The sequence below is a fragment of the Nansenia antarctica genome (assembly GCF_963989245.1).
Source record: "Nansenia antarctica genome assembly, chromosome: 13".
Lineage (NCBI taxonomy): Eukaryota > Metazoa > Chordata > Actinopteri > Argentiniformes > Microstomatidae > Nansenia > Nansenia antarctica.
Window position 1 is genome coordinate 17381029 of NC_137683.1, and position 19407 is coordinate 17400435.

General features: G+C 41.9%; 2 protein-coding genes across 2 annotated transcripts; one reads left to right on the forward strand and one right to left on the reverse strand.

Moving 5' to 3' along the window:
• Positions 1–4837: 4837 nt before the first annotated feature.
• On the forward strand, positions 4838–7099 carry LOC308169618 (uncharacterized protein). The gene is made up of 2 exons (XM_080544323.1): positions 4838–4933; positions 5402–7099. Exon 2 carries the CDS (start codon positions 5408–5410, stop codon positions 6980–6982), a length of 1575 nt encoding a protein of 524 aa, XP_080400449.1. The 5' UTR covers positions 4838–4933; positions 5402–5407; the 3' UTR covers positions 6983–7099.
• Positions 7100–16710: 9611 nt separating this feature from the next.
• On the reverse strand, positions 16711–18190 carry LOC308169343 (transcription factor HES-1-B-like; the record flags this gene model as incomplete). The annotated part of the gene is made up of 4 exons (XM_080544028.1): positions 16711–17150; positions 17650–17737; positions 17893–17988; positions 18080–18190. The coding sequence occupies 4 exons, from the start codon at positions 18188–18190 to the stop codon at positions 16711–16713; spliced, it is 735 nt and encodes a 244-aa protein (XP_080400154.1).
• Positions 18191–19407: the final 1217 nt, after the last annotated feature.

Here is a 19407-nt window from a genome sequence, read left to right on the forward strand (position 1 = left end):
TATCCATTGGACACACAGAAGAATGGTTGTGTACTAGTCGCCTGTTGACATGATTGAAATGATTTGCTTCTCATTGTAAAGGCAACAAGAGCAATTTATTGTTAAGGTGTGTTGATGTTTTTGTGTTGCTCTGGGTCTTCTGTGTACTCTAGGCAACAGGCTGACGGAGCAGTCACTCCTCTTCTTAATGTCCTCAGTTGGAGCACAGAGCGAGGGAGGTCTCCGAGTCCTACGTCTTAATGTTAGTGTATATCTTTCTACCATTTCTTCAAGTGCTGTTTGTGTGTGTGTGTGTGTGTGTGTGTGTGTGTGTGGTGCATTGTCAACAGCCTTGGTGAGTGTATCTTGCTATTTTAAAAGTTATTACCACTCTGTACCAACATACTGTACTAATGCACTACAGTTTTATGGAAAAGTAAATCTTGATCATGATGATGATCAGTCCTGTCACCAATGTCTCTGGCTGCAAGACTGAGCAGGAGCCTCTCCTCTTTCCTTCAGAGAGACCTCTTCCCTCCTGACTGCGATTCCTCCATCACGATACGGGAACTGACAACAAACTGTCTCAACAAACCTGCCTCTGGTCAGTTGCACTAGGAACAGCATAGGTTAGCAGCATAGGATATAGGGGATCATTTAGATTAGATTAGACTAGATTAGATTAGATTAGATTGGTAGTAAGGATCCATTTTAAATCCCATGTGAATGTTAGCCCGATATGTTATGTTTCAGATTAGCCTTATTTATGAGTGTACGTTGCTAACAAGAAAATGATTGCACCACACGATACAAATAATACATTATACCTGTACAACTGCTGAACAGCAACAGCAGTGACGCTTTCTCCCTTCCCCTTTATCTTCTCCTCAGGTGCTGGGTCGGTTTGCTCTCATGAGGTTTAATCTCATGAGGAGATTGTTGAGAAAAGGATGTTACTTCTCAAAAGGGACCAGTCGGTGAGAAGAGGAAATCCATCCATCTTATCATACACAACAAACTCAAATTGAACACATCTGTAATTGTATGCCTACCTATTTAATAATAATAATAATAATAATAATAATAATAATAATTCATTACATTTATATAGCGCTTTTCCGGGGCTCAAAGACGCTGTATTTACTTTGAACTGTGCTAAATACATATTGTATTGTACATATTGTATATATATAATATATACATATATTGTACATATACAATACAAAGCTATATTAATTACACACAGCCTCAACTGACATTTGAGGTCTTTTACTACAAACAGCCCAAAAAGGATGAGAAGCCAAAAGCCATTCAGGCTCCGGTAAAGAAGGAGGAGCTCAAATAAAATAAAATATGATTAAATGTATTAAATGTATTAAATGTATTACATATTATTAAATGTATTAAATGTATTAAATGTATTACATATTATTAAATGTATTAAATGTTTCTTGTATGATTTATTCTTGCCATTTGATTTACACAGGATTACACGTTTTTCAAGAGCTGACATGTTAATGAAGCACACCACAGACAGGAGAATGACAACTCACAATAATCGCTGTTATGATACCAATTTTCACTGCTTTATTGGATGTTTAAAATAGTTTATTGGATGTGTAATTGAGAACTGGTGTGGTTGTAAATCAATAAGCGTCTTCCGACCTTACAAATATCTCTTTACCTCATAGAGAGAGATTTCAGGCCCAATTTGAATGTGTAAATATCACATGCTATCCCTAATGTTGGGCCGGTAAGCATATGTGGCTGCAATTTGGAAACAAGTTTCTCCCAATAGATATTGGATTTTTTGTTTGTCTGTTTGTGCGTCAAAATCATTGTCGTTCTATGTTATTTGGGGAAATTATTTTGCTCATAATATGTGACAGCAGCTGGTGAAACAGGGGAACAAGTCGGCAACCAATCAAAATGTTTGGACTTTTATTCTGAAAATGTTGAATAAATGTAAACGTTGTTGAAAATCAATAACACACTCGGTAGTCAAGCCAAAACATTGCAATGCAATGGATTCGGTGAGTAATCCTCTCACAGCCTGTCCTCTCTGGGCAGCCAGGTCTGCTTGTGGACGCCTGTTTCTCCAGCCAGACCGGGCTCTCTCTCTCTCTCTGATTGGATTGTCTGGAAGGCTGCTGCCTCTAGCCAACTCTCTCTCTCTCTCTCTTTCTCTCTGTCTCTCTCTCTGTGCCTCTCCCTCTCCCTCTCTCTCCCTCTGATCTGGATTGTCTGGAAGGCTGCTGTCTCTAGCCAACACTTCAACACTAAAACACTTCAACTCATCTCTCTCTCTCCCTCTCTGTCTCTCTCTCCCCCCTCCCCTCTCCCCCTCTCTCCCAGCCTTGTTCTGTCCTCCTGTCAGTGTCAGCTGTGTCAGAAGGGACCAAGCCCCTGGGTTCTCTCTGACCTTTCCATCATCCTCCTCTCCTCTCCTCTCCTCTCCCTCCATCTCTTTCTCTCTGTTCTCTAATCCCTTTCACTCTGAGGGCTGCTGTGAAGCAACTCAACTGTCTCTAGCAGGTCCAGGTCCCTGTCTCCCTGGCTCTATAACAAGCCTGATTGTGATCCATAGTTGATACTTAGTTGATCCATTGTGGGCCACAGTTGATACTTCAACTATATTATATAGGCTATGATTTTGAATGAGGTGTATTAGTGAAGGACTGGAACAAAAGCTTGCATTGTGAGGACCCCTGGGTCTGGAGTTGCCCACCCTGCTATAGACATGGTCCCAGCAGGAATCAACGTATAGCCTACTGTCTGTAGGATGATGCCCCATACAGATGACACCCCATATCTGTGTCATGTACATAACATATATGACAACCCTCGTGTACAGAAGGTTCAGAGATAGGAAATGTTAGGATATTTATAGCATAGCATAGAGTACAGCACAGTGTTTTATTTGTATAGTATAGTACTATAGTATAGTAGATAGTGTACATAGCCTTATTTATGTCAACCAGCTCTTTTCCCTTCTTGTTTTTAGTATTTCTTTCCTAGCACCAGGGGAGTCCCCCCTCCCAAATTTCGTTGTATGGTACCTGTACTGTATTAATGACAATAAAGACCATTCATTCATTCATTCATTCATTCATTCATTCATTCATTCACATGGTGTAATTCACCTGTCAAGGTGTGTGTAATGTTTACTGTACAATTTGTAGTGGTTATTTTATAAAAAGAAAAACAAGAAAAAAGTTGTTTCCCAATAAACAGGGCTGGACTTAGGGGGGTGGGGACCCCTGGGCTTGAGTCATTGTTCGGGCCCCTACCTACACTAAAAATGATAAGCTACAACTACACCAACCAGAACCTATGACCAGAAACACACGTATCCCAATGGAGTATGTTATTGGCATAAAGCACATGAAGAAAAAGCAAGTGTTAGGCCTGAACCAAGCGGTCAAATGTGGCAGAACCCCAGAACAGACGGACACAGAGACAAGGGTGACAATAATAACATGTTTATTTAATAAAGACAGACAAAATAACAAACCTACACTAACAGGGCCTACGTGGGGGGAGTGTGTGGGTGCCTGAGACGAAATGTAAGTGAGGTGTGTATTGGACAGCTACAGTATGTGTCTGGGCGCGAGTGTCTGAACTCATGAAGCATCTACGACTGGTTTGAAAAACCCAGTAAGTTTTGGAGTTTTTCTCAGTGTCTCTCTTTCGCGTTCCACTTTTTCATTTTTCATTTTTCTTTTTTGCGCTCCACTCTCGTAATTCCTCCTGTCCGCCATGATCATGACATTGACAATCGCTCCACCAAAGATGATGCCCCTGCCCTGCACGTGACGCGTCGATGTAAACCTCTCCATTGGCCTAAATATACAGTATAATTAAACAAATTAAAACACGTCATTCATCAGAGCGTCCAGTAGGAATAGTGATAGGGGCTGTATTTCCATGCCCGCGGGGGAGGGGGGGGGGGCTGTATTTCCGTGCCCTGCGCTGCGACAATTTTTTTTTTCTCCAATTTGAACGTAATTTATGAATTCAAAATCAAAGAGCAAATATTTATTCATACATTTGGATTTATTTTGGGGCCCCTTGTAGCCCGGGGCCCCTGGGCTCAAGCCCAGGGTAGCCCATGCATAAGTCCGGCCCTGGTTGTGTGCTATGTTGGGGCTTAAAACCTGACTGCAGAGTCTCATATAGGCTATTTCAGAAATGAAAATACAAACTAACCATTGTTGGTTAAAAATGTTATTGTGAACAAAAAATGTATAGCTTCAAAATATGGTTATAGTGTAACAATCTGCATCCATAGCTCCATCTTTGCATTAGAGAGAATTTCTGCAGCCTTGATTCCCGGATTGCCCCTTTAAGTGTTTACAATGGAGGTCTATAAACTTTACATTTCACTGTACATTTCACTTCAATCAGTTGGAAGACCAAAGTGCATAGACGTACTATGGTCTCAAAATGCAGAGCACTGACCATTGCCACCTCACTACATACTATATGTTTTATACTGTCCCTATGCAAACTGTTTTGCTAACCATACAGTAAACTACCATGTAAGTGACTTATAAATGTTCATTTCTATGCTAAAATGTCTGCTAAAATAGTTTTGTCAAAATAGAGATCAATCTTGGTCCAGAAACGGTTGTTTTCGGAATATAATGTAAACCATTTAAAGCAAAGCTTACAATGAAACACACTACTCGAATGTCGTCTCCATTTTCTTAATCCTTTTTTTAAAAAACAAGACATTTTGCGTGGTACTGTTTGACTGAATGTCATGATCTCAGAACACTCCGCCCCCTCCATTGTGAGTTAATGATTTTATGAGATAAAAATGACCAGAGGTTTTGTCTTGCCCAATTTAGGCATATAGATTTGCACAGTGTATCAGTTGGACTCGCCTTGTAAAATCCACAAGGGGAACACATCCTCAGTTAAATCTGGTTGGGATCTTTGAAATACAGAGGTATGTTATGTTTGTTTTTGTTGGTATTTTATGATTAAGGAAGAAAATAACTGTTGGTTAAATCTTTTCCTGAAAACATGTTAGTATCAAAGGGACAATTCACACTCCAAAACAAAATTTGGTCCGATAGATTACAGCCAATAGTGCTTATCTATGTAACAGATGTTTGGTGATGTGGACTCATCTCAATATTAAATAACTTTTGAGATCTAAAAACAATCTGATAAACTTCGATTTCAGAGTGAACTGTCCCTTCAACACTTCACCTATTTTTTAAATGGTTAGTATCATGTGAGGCCTATATATATACAAACATATTTCATGGCTGAACTATAATTCCCATAGGTTCTCTCCTGTCCTGTTCTGAACTTAACACTCCACCAATGTCAGATATGACTGATACACCTGGAATGTTTTTGTTTTCAGTTTTTTATTAAAATGTCTCCAAACATATTTCTATTTCTACAGAAAAGAATGATCAGAGAAATTGGCACAGCGTTATGTTTGATGCTGCAGCTCTGTTATCAAGGGAACACATTCCCTGACACAAATTGCCCATTGCACTGCCAATGCTTCACAGCGACAACAGTGATGTGTTCTGATGAGCGCAAGACAGTTCTACCTAACAACGTCTCCGAACAGGTGAAGGAGATGATCATCATGACAACAGGATTGTCGAGGATTGGCTCCAACGTCTTGCATGACAGCCCCCAACTCACCAAGCTGGTCCTCATCAACAACCTGTTGCGAGACATATCAGCCACTGCATTCAATCAGCTGGCTGGGCTGGAGGAGTTGGAGATCAGTGGCAACCCTTGGCTGGAGCATTTGTACCCAGGGACCTTCATCAAGCAGGCCAGCCTCACCAGACTCCTGCTCAACTTCAACAGACTAAAGTCTCTGAGCTCTGGCCTCTTCGATTCGCTCCCGAATCTGACGACTCTACAGCTCAAAAGCAACTCCATCCGCCACCTGCCCAGGCTCCTGTTCCAAAACCTCCATAGTCTCCGGTCTCTGGACCTGTCTCTCAACATGCTCACAGGAGTGGATGGGAAGCTCTTCACCGGCCTGACCCAGCTAGAGACCCTCAGACTGGGCTACAATCTGATCGCCGCTCTTCCGTCCGACGCTTTACACAATATCTCCCAGGTGAGAGAGCTCAGCCTGGAGGGAAACCAGATAACTCACCTCCCTCATGGCATCTTCTCACACTTAAACAAGCTGGAGGATCTCAACCTCCGTGGCAACTTGATCACGAATGTGAGTTGTTTAACACTTCCCTCTAGCTTGAGAGCGCTGGATCTCAAAGGAAACAGATTGATGGAGCTCTCCCCCGACTTGATGGGCCGACTGACTGCTCTCACTCACCTCTTCCTGTCCATGAACCAGCTCTCGGAACTCCCTGAGGATGTCTTCCGGAACCTCACAGCCTTGCAAAATCTGGATCTCTCTGAAAACCGTCTCACAATGCTGCCTGAAAAAATCTTCTACAACCTATCACAGATCAAGATGATCCACTTGCAGAAAAACAACCTGAGCTCTTTGGAGGCGAAGCTGTTTGAGGACCAAAGTTTATTGGAGCAGCTCTACTTGTCAGAGAACAACCTTCAGACACTCCCTCTAGGCTTGTTTGACTCCTTTCTCACCCAGAATATTGTTAGACTTCATGGAAACCCCTGGAAGTGCGATTGCCACATGCAGTATCTGTATGACTGGGTAGTGGAAAACAACGTGGAGGATTCTGGTATGGTTTTTTGTAAGGGCCCTAGGTCTTTGAGAGGACAGAGCCTGGCCTCTGTAGAAAGAGACCAGCTGGTCTGTCGCTACTCCTCTGAAGGCCTGGAAGACGACAGGCCACACCCCAGCAAGTGCACTTTTCAGGCTGTTAATGACACCATGATTATTAAGTGCAAAGTGACAAAATGTTCTCCATTGAGAGTTAAGGTGCAATTCCATGAGGGAGATGGTAGTTTGTCTGAGTATACGGTGAAAAAAGAGTGGCCAGAGTTTTCACAATGTAGTAATGGGACTATAACACTTACTGTGTGAGTAGTGTATTGTATGTGCTTGGAAACTTTGTAAGAATGTCGGAATGCAGATTAAGCCATGCATCTTTACAAGATATTATTTGCAAGTACAATACCAATATATGTTATAAAAATGTTATACTGACATGCACCCAATTGCATTTTCAAGTTTAAGAACTTATTGTCATGAAGATGGATAATGCAATGTCTTCAAGAGTAGGATTTAACATAGTGAAATATCTTCTGTAATCAGTTGCCCAAACAGACTTTTAACTCAATGGCTGATAACCAGGAACCCCACAGCAGACAGATAAGAGAGGTCTATGAACTTTTTCTTGCATGGATCAAAGTTCAGACGTGAAGTTTTAAATTGACAGGAACTCAATACAACCCTCTTAATTAATAATTTACTCACAAGATAAATGGTTAAAACTGCAATGGGTGTTCTTACCAGCAGGTGGCCCTAATTCTCCATACACTGTACTGGCCAAGTCATGTAATGAGTGAGTGAATTGACATAGAAATTGAATAACACAGACGTCACATGATAACAACTTGACATCAACTTGACATCACAGTAAATGACAGTATGATTTCTGGATGTAAGACTGGCTAGATATAACAGATGACCCATGGATACACTGTTATGGCTCTTGTCAATTTATATATTAAAAAAATGAATCAATCAATCAATGAATGTAAAATATGAATATGTAAAATGTATACAGTATATAACGATATATATAAAATATATATTTAAAAAGCCATTTAATTTTCTACTATTGATCTATTGGGAATTTAAAAATAATAATAATAATAAAACGTAATAGAAACTGCAAATATAACATGCATGAAATTATGATAATGAAACATGACATTCTAAGACATATTCAGTAAGCACAAGCAATGGTGCAGGTGCTTACAAGGGGTACCTCACTCTTTTATTTGGGGGTTTAAAAGTTGACTGAGACAAACAAGTCATCCACAGAGACTAGTCTTCACACCCCACTGCCCCTGGACACAAGAGAGGATGAGAGGGTAAGGGGAGAAAAGAGAGTGAAGAGAGAGGAGGAGGTGAAAGAAAGGGATAGAGTGAGGCACACAGATGGCAACACCTTGAATACAGCACTCTATAACTCCACAGTTTATAAGGGTCAGGGGGTCAGCGGGTCGATTGGATCGTTGAGCTGAATGACATCACAATTCAATTGACAAAGGAGTGGCCTCGGAGGGACAGTCTAAAACAGAGTCATCCACACTTGACCAAAGATGAAGGTGTAAACATAAACTAAAGTGGAATAATCTGGTTCCAATACAGACATGTCATCAGATAAGCACATAGGCATACACAACACAAAAGCAACCATGGAGACAAAGCTGGACTTCAAACCAAACACATACACAAGTGCATTTTGAATTTTGCATCATTTTGACTGACCACAGCACAAGATAATGAGAATACGTACCTTTCTTATCAGTCAGCTACACTGTATGGAATGCAGAATATGTTCTGCTTTCAAATTAAAATTCAACTGATCTTCAATTCAACTGTCTTTATTTTATTTACTCAGTCTCCCTGAGTTTCATTTATGAAAATAAATGCTTCTTAAATTACACCATCATCAGAACCATCTCTCTCTCTCTCTCTCTCTCTCTCTCTCTCTCTCTCTCTCTCTCTCTCTCTCTCTCTCTCTCTCTCTCTCTCTGTCTCTCTCTGTTACTCTCTCCCTCTCTCTCTCTCTCTCTCTGTCATTCTCTCTCTCTCTCTCTCTCTCTCTCTCTTTCTCTCTCTCTCTCTCTCTCTCTGTCTCTCTCTCTGTCACTCTCTCTCTCTCTCTCTCTGTCACTCTCTCTCTTTCGCTGGCCATTTAGTAGAGTTATTATCACCATTATTACTTCTCCAGCTCCATCACACTGACCAGTACTAGACAGGGCACATTTACAGCAGCAGCGTGTTAGTGTTGTCCTGTGAATCTGGATGAGAAGCACCCTTTAACCCCCAGTCAGACCCCAGCTCTCTGTCCCAGTCAGAGGGCAGTTAGCGCTGGGCACCATACGTCACACAGCCACTCCTCAGCTGGGGAGAAGAAGCAGGAGTAGGGGGTGGGGCGAGGGGGGGCAGGGTGGGGGGGCATTATCTCATAGGGCACACAATACCCAGACAACAACAATGCACTGGGTGGTTTCCCACAGAGTTTAGGACTGCGAGAAGTGAGTGGCTGTTAGGGCAAAACCAAGGTTCAGGGGACAAAGGTCGAAGGTCATCTGAGATCCATAGCCTGAGGAGAGGGTACTGTTTTTAGAAGGTTGAATTGTCCTTCAACCACGTTAGAGCCATGCTTTTATATCAGTTTCTTTTCCCAGGTTGAAGGCTTTTTTTTTTGCGAATATGAAACATTCACAAATATCAAACAGTGACTTTATCTGACATTCAAACCAATGTTGTGAGGCAGGCAGGATGTTATATTCACAGCACTTGCTTGTTCAAATAGCACAGCACTTTCTTGTACAATTCAGGAACAGACAAACGGACAGACAAACATTCTCACAGGTGGCTCCTGTGACCGAGCAGTAGGGGGTGGGGTGAGGGTGGCTCCTGTGACAGGGGCCCTCTCTCACACTCATGCTCTATGATACAATGACCCACAACCCTTGAACACAAATGGACCATTTTGCACTCGTCGCTAGCAAACAAGGGTCAATATTCATCCTTCCACACCCAGACCCCCGAAGAGAGGGATAAATGAGTGTCGCTGACCAACTTAAGAACAGCTGACCTGATGTTCATGTTAAGTGGACAAGGAGACTTGGCTAAAATGGTAATCTCTTATTTTATTCGTGCACTGCTCTTTGTCTAGTCTTCTCTATTGGAGGTTAACAAGGGGCTATAAGCTCCTTATCCTCAAATTACAATTATTGGGGAATAATCAGCAACTCTGGGCAGAAGGAACCTGCTCTTAAACTATGATCCTGGTTTTGTTTCCAGCACTCCAGATGGAGTGTTTTTGATATGCATACAACCAATGCTTCATTGTGAATATGAATGACGACGTTCTAATGAGGAGTTGCTGAGAGATTTAGCACACGGTTCTTCAAGACAATAAAAGACAGCTAATCTCCCATCTTTAGCACCACAGCTTATCGATGTAGATAGCACAACTCCTTATGAGGAGTCCACAGCTTGCAATGAGGAAGATGAGTTTTTATTAGAACATTATACTGTCTCATATGAATGATAGCATACTGTATTTAGAAATACACATCACAAGACCTGCCTCAATGTTCTTGTGCCACAGCTCGTTAGGCTTGAGACATAAAGGTCAGGCACAAGCCTCTTTGAACGTATCCTCACTACCAGCCCCCCAACAGACAAACCACACCAAAGACACACTCTTATTATAATAATAATAATAATAATAATAATAATAATAATAATAATAATAATAATAATAATATAATGTTTTATTTGCTATGCAATCAACTTGTCAATCAATTGTTGGAATGTGGTATTTTTTGCTCTAGGCACAGGGTCAGTCCCTGGAGCAATTAGGCGTACCTTGCTCAAGGGCACATGCAGACTTCAGTGGACTTTAGCTCCGCATTTAACACCATCATCCCAGCTCTTCTCCAGGACAAGCTGTCCCAGCTGAGCATACCTGAGTCCACCTGCAAGTGGATCACTGACTTCCTGACAGACAGGAAGCAGCACGTGTGGCTGGGCAAGGTTGTCTCGGGGTCCCCCCCATAATCAACCACATACCTGCACCCCAGGCAAATACACCAAGACACTTTTTGTATCTATCGACTGGCGTGAAGGCATGTGGTTAATCACAGAAATTACCTTTACCTTCTTTAATTATCAACTAAGTATATATTATATGTAGTATTAAGTATCAACTCAAACATTGTTTTGAGGGTGAATGAAGTTCAGCAACATTACCAAGCAGCAGCTAAAGGTGCACATTTAGCACTCTAGAATACACAAATCTTCACTCTGCGCAAAACACTGCCTAGCACAATTTAAGGTAGTTCATAGATACTGTCTACTGTCATAGATAGACATGTCTACGGTCAGATAAGCTGGCTTATACCCTGATATCACCCCCACTTGCGACAAATGTAAAAACAATGATACTACCATGTACTGGCTAAGCCCCTGCCTACAAAACTTCTGGATGGATGTCTTTCATACCCTGTCCAGCATCTTAAAGCAGAACCTAGACCCAGATCCCCTGATAACTCTATTTGGTACTACTGGTGAAGATGGTCCTCGTCTGACATCTGCAATGCTGCATGGTGGCATTTGCCTCGTTCTTGGCCAGGTGTGCGATTTGGCTCAAGTGGAAGGATGCTGCCCCGCCTAAACTTAGTGGCTTAACGACACATATAATGTTCTGCCTTAATCTGGAGATGCTGCGCTTCTCAGTCAGTGGCTCTGAGAGGAGATTCTATAGGACCCTTTCGATGTTGTGCATTCCAGCTCCGCCCTTAATATAAAAAACAACTTCATTTTTTATTTGATTTATTTTCATATTTATATACAGTATACAGTATATTATACAGTATATATATATATATTAGATAATCAAGTGGATGGGGAGGTGGTGGAGGTGGGGGAGAGCTGTCTTATTTTATAGTCTTACTGTTTGTTTGTTTGTTTGTTTGTTTGTTTGATTGATGTGTATTTTGTAAATAATGTGAATTTATTTGCCCTGCCCTGAAGTTCAATAAAAATAATTTGGAAAGAAAAGAGATGTATCCTGACGTGATGCCTAAGCGGCAAACTCGTCCACCTGCCAGACTCTGGACTGTATGGGATATCATCAAAGAGACCTGTCACAATGGGGCTTCCCATCTCCTACCACACCAAGCAGGGTGATCCCTCCCAGGGAGGGTCCAGTCCATATGACCCCTCCCAGACTCACTCAGGTAGCTTCCATGGGAATGCTACTCATTATGAGGTTGGTCAACTAGCCCCAGGCCGCATCCAAAGGAAAGATAAGTGATGTCCTACCTGAGCATACATGATACACTCTCATACCAGTAGAGCCCTTACCTGCATTCCCGTATCCATATGGAACTCAGAACTCTTCAAGAGAAGAACGCTAGGCTGCTCCAATCACAACATGTCTTCCGGTCAAGTATAAAGGAACTCAACGAGGCACGCAGTGAGATGAAAGAGCTGATTGAGGTAGCCCGTGCACTGAGAGCAGACATGAGTCAATCTAATTAGACCAGCCTCAAACTACAGCACCTACAAACCTCCACAAGCCAGTGGTGTAGCCTCACAGAGTTACGCCGTCAAGACAAATTTACAATGTATGTGTAGCATTGGCCAACACCACTTTTATCGATCAATATGTGAGTATGTAGCAAATTCAATCCAGTGTGATGCTAAGAAAGGCAAATCCATAAAGGCTGAAGTATAGGTGTAACGGAGTAGAAAGGTTCAATTATAGCTAAAATAGGTATAAACTGCGCCCTCTAGGGGTTTAATGACGTGGTATATCCGGGGTGTGTCCGTGACCCGGATGCTGTGTAAATATAGCTGGACAGTGCAATTGCACGGGACGTAACGTGATCTCCCTCAGTTCATTCTTAACCACTGACGCGGTAAGGTCATGTTTTCTGCAGGGTCTGAGATCGCATATAATTTAAGAGATTATTAATGTACCTATGTTTTATTTGAATGTTTAATGATCAAGATAGCTGTTTTGAGTTTCTCTGGTTATAGTATTTTAGTTTGGAACATGCCACAAGTTTAGTAATGTGAGTTTTAAGTTGTTAACATTGATGGCGCTAACGTGAATGTTCGTGTAACACCATTTTAGAATGTAGCTCGATGACCCTGCAAGTCCCGTGTCCAGAATTTGATGCACTGTTTTCTACAGGTAATATTATTATTGTTGTGTTATTATATGTCTGTTGTTCTGTTAGTAGTAGACCGTATTGTATGAGGTTGGGTCTTCCACCTCGCTAGTTTGCAACACGCTCGCGGCTTACCTAGCAGTCAGGTTGCAGCCATTGTTGCACGTGGTGCGCATGCGTATCCCAAGTGCGTGGTTTTTCCATGCATTTGGATGTTATGATTTCTAGTTGTTGTTGTTAAATGAATACCACTATATGATCACACAAAGTGAAGATTTATGTAGTCTACACATTTTGTATTTTTGTTTCATATTATTGTTATAATTTGTGTAGTATGAGTGACTACTGTATGCTCAGTTCATTCTTAACCACTGATGCGAATGTAGCTCGATGACCCTGCAAGTCCCGTGTCCAGAATTTGATGCACTGTTTTCTACAGAATAAATGAATGTGAGCCATCCAGCTGAGAGTGATTCATGAAAAGATACACCCCGTCACATAGGCACGCATGGTACAATTTTGCTCAGAAGCTGGGAGCTGCATGCACAATGTAGAGACGTTGTAGAGCCCTTAGGGGGCTAGGCCTGGACTAACTTAATGCTTGTCAGACTCCCCTTTACATGGTATGTAAAAACATTGCTTCAAACTGCGGGGGTGAAGGCAAATAACTGTAATTTAAGGAAAGGGCAGGAAGGCGGGAAAGAAGAATAAGAAGGGGTTGGGCAGTATTGATATTTCCCTCAGGAATGACCCTCAGCTGTAGAATCCACTCCACTACACCATTCTTAACAGTACTTCCATTAGCCATATAGGCTGGCTATAAGAGGAACTAGGAGTGAGAACTAAACCTGTTTGGAGTTCCAGTGGTCCTCTCGTCTCTAATGAACATGGTCTGGTCTGAGAGCTTTAGCAACATTCTTCAACAATGAGGCTTCAGCAGGAGGGGGGAGGACAGTTTGGTCCTCCCCCCTCCCCAGCCCATTAAACCTCTTCCTGGATAAACAAGAGGAAGGCCCTTTATGAAGACTGAGAGGACCACAAATGGAGGGGCCATTGGGCCACTGAGGGGCCAGCCTTTGTTTTTGTGGTGCTGTGGCCCTTCTCAAAGGCCTGTCGTGACAGGGGAGGTTCTATTTGGATTTTACTGCTCTCACATTGGCCAGACTGATCTGTGTTTGGGCAAATCAGAGATGTAAACTTAATTGACTGCGTCATGAGCAAGAGGATTTGGGTTAGGGTTAGCGTTAGTGTTCCGGAAGTGACTACTGTACTAGTATTGTGCTACAGGCCTGTAAAAGTAGAAAAAACTATTACAACCCACCAAAACATTTTCCCCAGGCAAGAGATGATGTTTTGACCATTTTAAAGGTGCAGAATTCCAGAATGAAAGGGTTTGAAAGACATTTCACCAGTTAATGGGATTATTGCACTATAATTCTACACCAGCATTATCCAAAGGCTAACATGGCCTGGCGGGAGAAGGGATACCAGGGTTACCGCCAGCTGTCCTGTCCTGTGAACTGATTGAAAGGCACCTGCGACCTCAGGTCAAGCTCTCCTCATGGGCTACTGAGGGAGCTCTCAAGACTGGACACATGTTGGGACTGTCACTCCATTAAGAGGTCACTAAATGGACACTGCACTGTTACCTGTCTGTCCTACAATAAGCTGCTAATATCCCATGTGGAAAAATACACTTCCTGTGTGAAAATCAAAGTTCAATTGAAATTATTTACAAGGCTGCTCTGCATCACCCAGCGGACAGTTCACTCAGATGTTTTATTTGAGGGTGCAATACCCCTTTGACTTTAGTTGCCAGCTTAGCTTTAGTTCAAATGTGACTCACTAATTTGACTAAACTACAATATCTAAGTAAAACCGTAATATTTAAATGCACTTTATCTACTGTACCTTTGAGCTGTGCTCAAACATATCTGTTCACTTTGACAAAATGCATATCATTGATGTTGTAAATAATAAAGCTCTTTATTGGACAAAAAGATGCTGAAAAATGAGTAGCGTAATGCCTCAGAATACAATTTAGAACCTGTGTTAAATGACCCCCGTCCGACAGTAAGAGGATGAAGTTGCCCTTTGAAAAAACGGATTCATGGTCAGTATGGCATTGTCTAGTAAAGGCTATAGGACATAGAAGAGTAAGCATGGGGCTCTCTTCCCAGATACACACTTCATCTTGTGTGTGTCAGAATTTCATTAAGGCAGGCAGGCAGGCAGGCAGGCAGGCAGGCAGGCAGGCAGGCAGGCAGGCAGGCAGGCAGGCAGGCAGGCAGGCCTGCGCGTGTTGGACAGTGTCTCTCCCAGTCCCGCCCCCCACCACCCAGGCTGTATGCCTGGTGGGCTGAGTGTTATTCCCACAACCGCTCAGATTTCTAACCTCATGGAGCTATTTGTATCCAACCAAAAAAAGGGTTTCCCTCAATGAAACACATGAAGCCAAGGGGGGTCAGGTGGGACCATGGAGTTAGAGCACAGAGCATGGGGGTCAGGTTGGACCATGGAGTTAGAGCACAGAGCATGGGGGTCAGGTTGGACCATGGAGTTAGAGCACAGAGCATGCTTGCATGTCTCGCCACTAGGGGTGGGCATCGACGATCGATAATTGATCGATAAGGATCTTGGTCGATCACAAAATAAAACATTTGGTCGATCACAAATTTTTTTTTTTTTTTTTTTTTTTTTGTGATCGACCAAATGTTTTATTTTGTGATCGACCAATATCCTTATCGATCAATTATCGATCAATTATCGATCGTCGATGCCCACCCCTACTCGCCACTAATCCGTTCTAGCTCAGGGGGAAATGTTCACATGTGGAAGTACTTAATAGTGAGACAGCACTAAAAAGCTGTTCAATGATAAGAAGAAGCAATCATTTTTGATGTATAGAGCTTAGAACTATAAAGTTCTATCTGCATGAAATATAGTTCTGAGATATTGAGCATGCTAAACCTTTTAAATCAATATCGGTTCAGTTCGGTTCTCTCATGAGAACATTTCAGTTTTGATAGAAATGATTGACACTTCAGTTGATTTAGGGAGAGAATTATCTTATTTTGTACAGATAATGTAATAACATTGCAAACTATTTAATGTTAGATTTAATTCCTAGATTTAATGTTAATTACAATTGTATGCAATAACACCTATACTATGCTATGCAAGGTGAATGAACTTAACAAAACATTTGCATTGCTGACTCTTCTGGATCAATACACTACTTACTACTTACCAAAAGCATGAGGTGGATTTATTATTTGAGCTACGGCTGCAGTGAAAGTAAACCTGCACCTACTGTGATTAGCTAGAAAGGAATGAAAGGTATTGAGGCTTTAGAACTAGAATAAGGGTATCCGCAGAGAGTATCATATTGACAATGTTTTAGCCCAGATATCAGAGTGGTTTTATAATATGCTTTTCTTTCATAACTCAATGAGTTCAATAAAATGGGCAACACAGATGGGCAACACAGAAGTGGCCAGGCTTATGATTGGGCCCCAGATTTATAGTTCTAAATTCTAATGGGTCTGTCAGAGAGAATTGTATAGCTGACTTTTTTATTTTTATTTTTTAAATGTGACTTTACCCACATTATGAACAACTGCCTTAAACCCTAACATATCTAACATATCTGTCTAGCTAATGTCTCATTGTAAAATGTCACAAAGAATGTATTGGTTCCAAAGGGAAGACATTGAAGGGCATTTGAATCATATTCTGCATCAACAATAATAACACATAGTAGATGGTTTTATGAAAAAAACAAAATGTGCGTAAAAAGCAATGTTCAGTCCTATTTGAACATCCTACACACATATACAAAAAGAGGGAACACGCTGATAAATGGTATAGTCTTTCTCCGAGTCATTTAATTGACCATGGTCTCCACACCGTGCCAGGTGACACGGCCAACGCTGGGTTGCCGTTTATCGCGTTCTGTGCGCTCATGGGCAGGACAGCCGCGCTGGGAATCAGAAAGGCGAATTGACCATCCGTCGCTGGTACAATCTGGAGGCCATTGTATAACTTCGCCACTTCTGGCGTGATGCTATTAGGTGAGCCACTTTTGCAAGGCATTCCAGTGATCGCGATGGCGTGTCCAAGCGCTGGATGCAGCGTGGGATAGGTGACCTGGCGTTGGGTCGGGATCTGTGACACGCAGCCGGCTAAGTGGCTGAGAAGCCGGGTCCTGACCTCCGTGTTCACCGCTTCACATGTGGACATAAAACGAGTCACTTCACCCATGCACTCGCTGAACCCCGCTCTGTACTTGACTAGGACTGATGGATCCGAGTTGACAGCAGCTGGAAATGAACATGATCATACATTTAGCATATACATTGCTATGAAAAGTATTACTTTCTTCTTATCGTGACATTAGAATTATAAGGTTCTATCTCCATTTTTGTCAAAATTGAGTTTTTTTTACATAATCTGATCCATTAGGTGTTTATTAATGCCTGTGTGGTGTTATTTTTAAAATGTTGACATTTTTGAGTTACAAAGGTTCCATCTCACAAAACATAATGGAATGTACAAACTTTGACGCTCAATATCTCTGAACTGCCCTAAACGGAGATAGAACCTTATCATTCTAAGCTCACGATACATTGCTATGAAAAGTATGACTTTCTTCTTATGACATTGATTTATTGAATATCAATAGCATTACAGCTTTATTTTTCAAGATCTCTAATAATGAGCGTGGGTAAAGCAGAGTGCTAAATCGATACTCATCTCAATTTGGCATCTCAATGTGTCTAGAATTACCGTAGGCCTAAATCAATCGATCGGAAATCATACCGGTCATTTGAAGACGTTGCAGGTTCCTAAGGTGCTTCACTGTCATCTCCAGGATGTCAGCCTTCTCCAGCTTCGAATGTCTGGAGCTCTGAATAAATAGGCATCAAGGAAAAACAATCACCGTGAGCTTCATGCTATAGGCAACATGTTATAACGATAGAATATGGATACATCGTTTAGTGTCATCATGTCAAACAAATACATTTTGTTTTGCCATTTGTTACCTAAAAAGTCACCACTTACATCTTTCTTCAGCGCGTCCAAGATGAGGGTCTTCAGCTGACCGAGGCTCTCGTTGATTCGCGCGCGTCTCCTCTTCTCCATTATTGGCTTGGACGACTTCAAAAGCGAGAGAATCCACATGATTAGACTACTCCATATCTTGCAACTGATCATAAAAAGAAACAATTAGGTGCGATCCGTGGCCTACCTTTCTGTGCTCGGAAGCAGTTCTGGGTTTATCGGGTGTTGCGTTTACGCTCGCCGGGGTGGCAGCAACAGAGGATGGAGATGTCTTCTCCAACATAATATCGGCTGGCATCTGTACGTTTCTCCCACAACTGGGCAGCCAAAGCCACACACTTCCTTTATGCCTATCCGAGAAATTGTCGAGGAATAATCCAAGTTATTATACAATATTTTCCTGTCCAAATAACTCTAGCAACACCTCTGCTCTGTGCATCAAATATGTTCAGAGCGGGAGTTTAATGGTGCGTATGGCTAAATAAGTATATCCACTATGTCTACTCAGCAATCAGCTATGTCAACTCCGCGTTGATAACAAACTCAACACTGCTACTTTCACCTCCGGTCGTATTTATAGCGGAGGCTGCACGCGAACGGCTCGTGTGAAACTTCCCAAAGTTTCATTCCCACTGCAACTTTCTGCCAATGGGCGCGCGCGTTCCCCACTGCTTGGGAGGCGGTTGGCTCGTGCGAGGCAGCCTGTCATTGGACACCTGATATTCGGTACGGGCCGTGGTCCACAGCGTACAGCACACAATTTATCAATGTGAATTATCAACAATTTCATGTTTTAATAGATTTTTCATGAAAAAAAAAAAAGAAAGATGAGATATAGGGTAGCAAAATTCGAATTCTGCATTCTATTGGGGACACTGCTAGATGTATGTAATGATCAAGGAAAAGCTGAGATATACTCAATGAATTACTGAATTGATTTGTTACATTCAAATAAAGAACAAACTCCTTATTTCCCATACCCCCCAACAGCATCATGTGCCTAATATTTTTATGGGAGCATGTTGAGTGGACACACACACACACACACACACACACACACACACAAACCGTTCACTCTCCTGTCTCTCTCACTATTTATTAGAAAAGTATCGACCATGCTTGCATTGAAGACTCTTATCATGTCATCATGCTCATTGAGTTGACAATATCTCTGTGAACTACCGTCACACATAGAGTATGTGAGACTGATAGAGGCCTGGGTGGTATTCCATCATCCATCGCTAAAGGAAAATCCAGGCTTATTTTTATGAATCTTGTGACATTGATGGAATACCTCCCTGCTTCTTTTTGTTGGCCCATAGTCTGCTGACAACAGAGTCTAATCATGCACTAGAGAGGAAGGATCACCATGGAGTTATCAGGGATTTCAAAGCTTCTTGACAAAGTTCAGACACCTTATACACTTGCTGAACACTTTATTAGGAACACAAGTCAAGCTTGTGGAGGTGGGGTAATGGTGTGGGGAATGTCACACACTATTAATACCAATTAATG

Coding starts and splice junctions, on each gene's coding strand:
- LOC308169618 (XM_080544323.1), top strand. CDS start 5,408: ATGATCAGAGAAATTGGCACAGCGTTATGTTTGATGCTGCAGCTCTGT.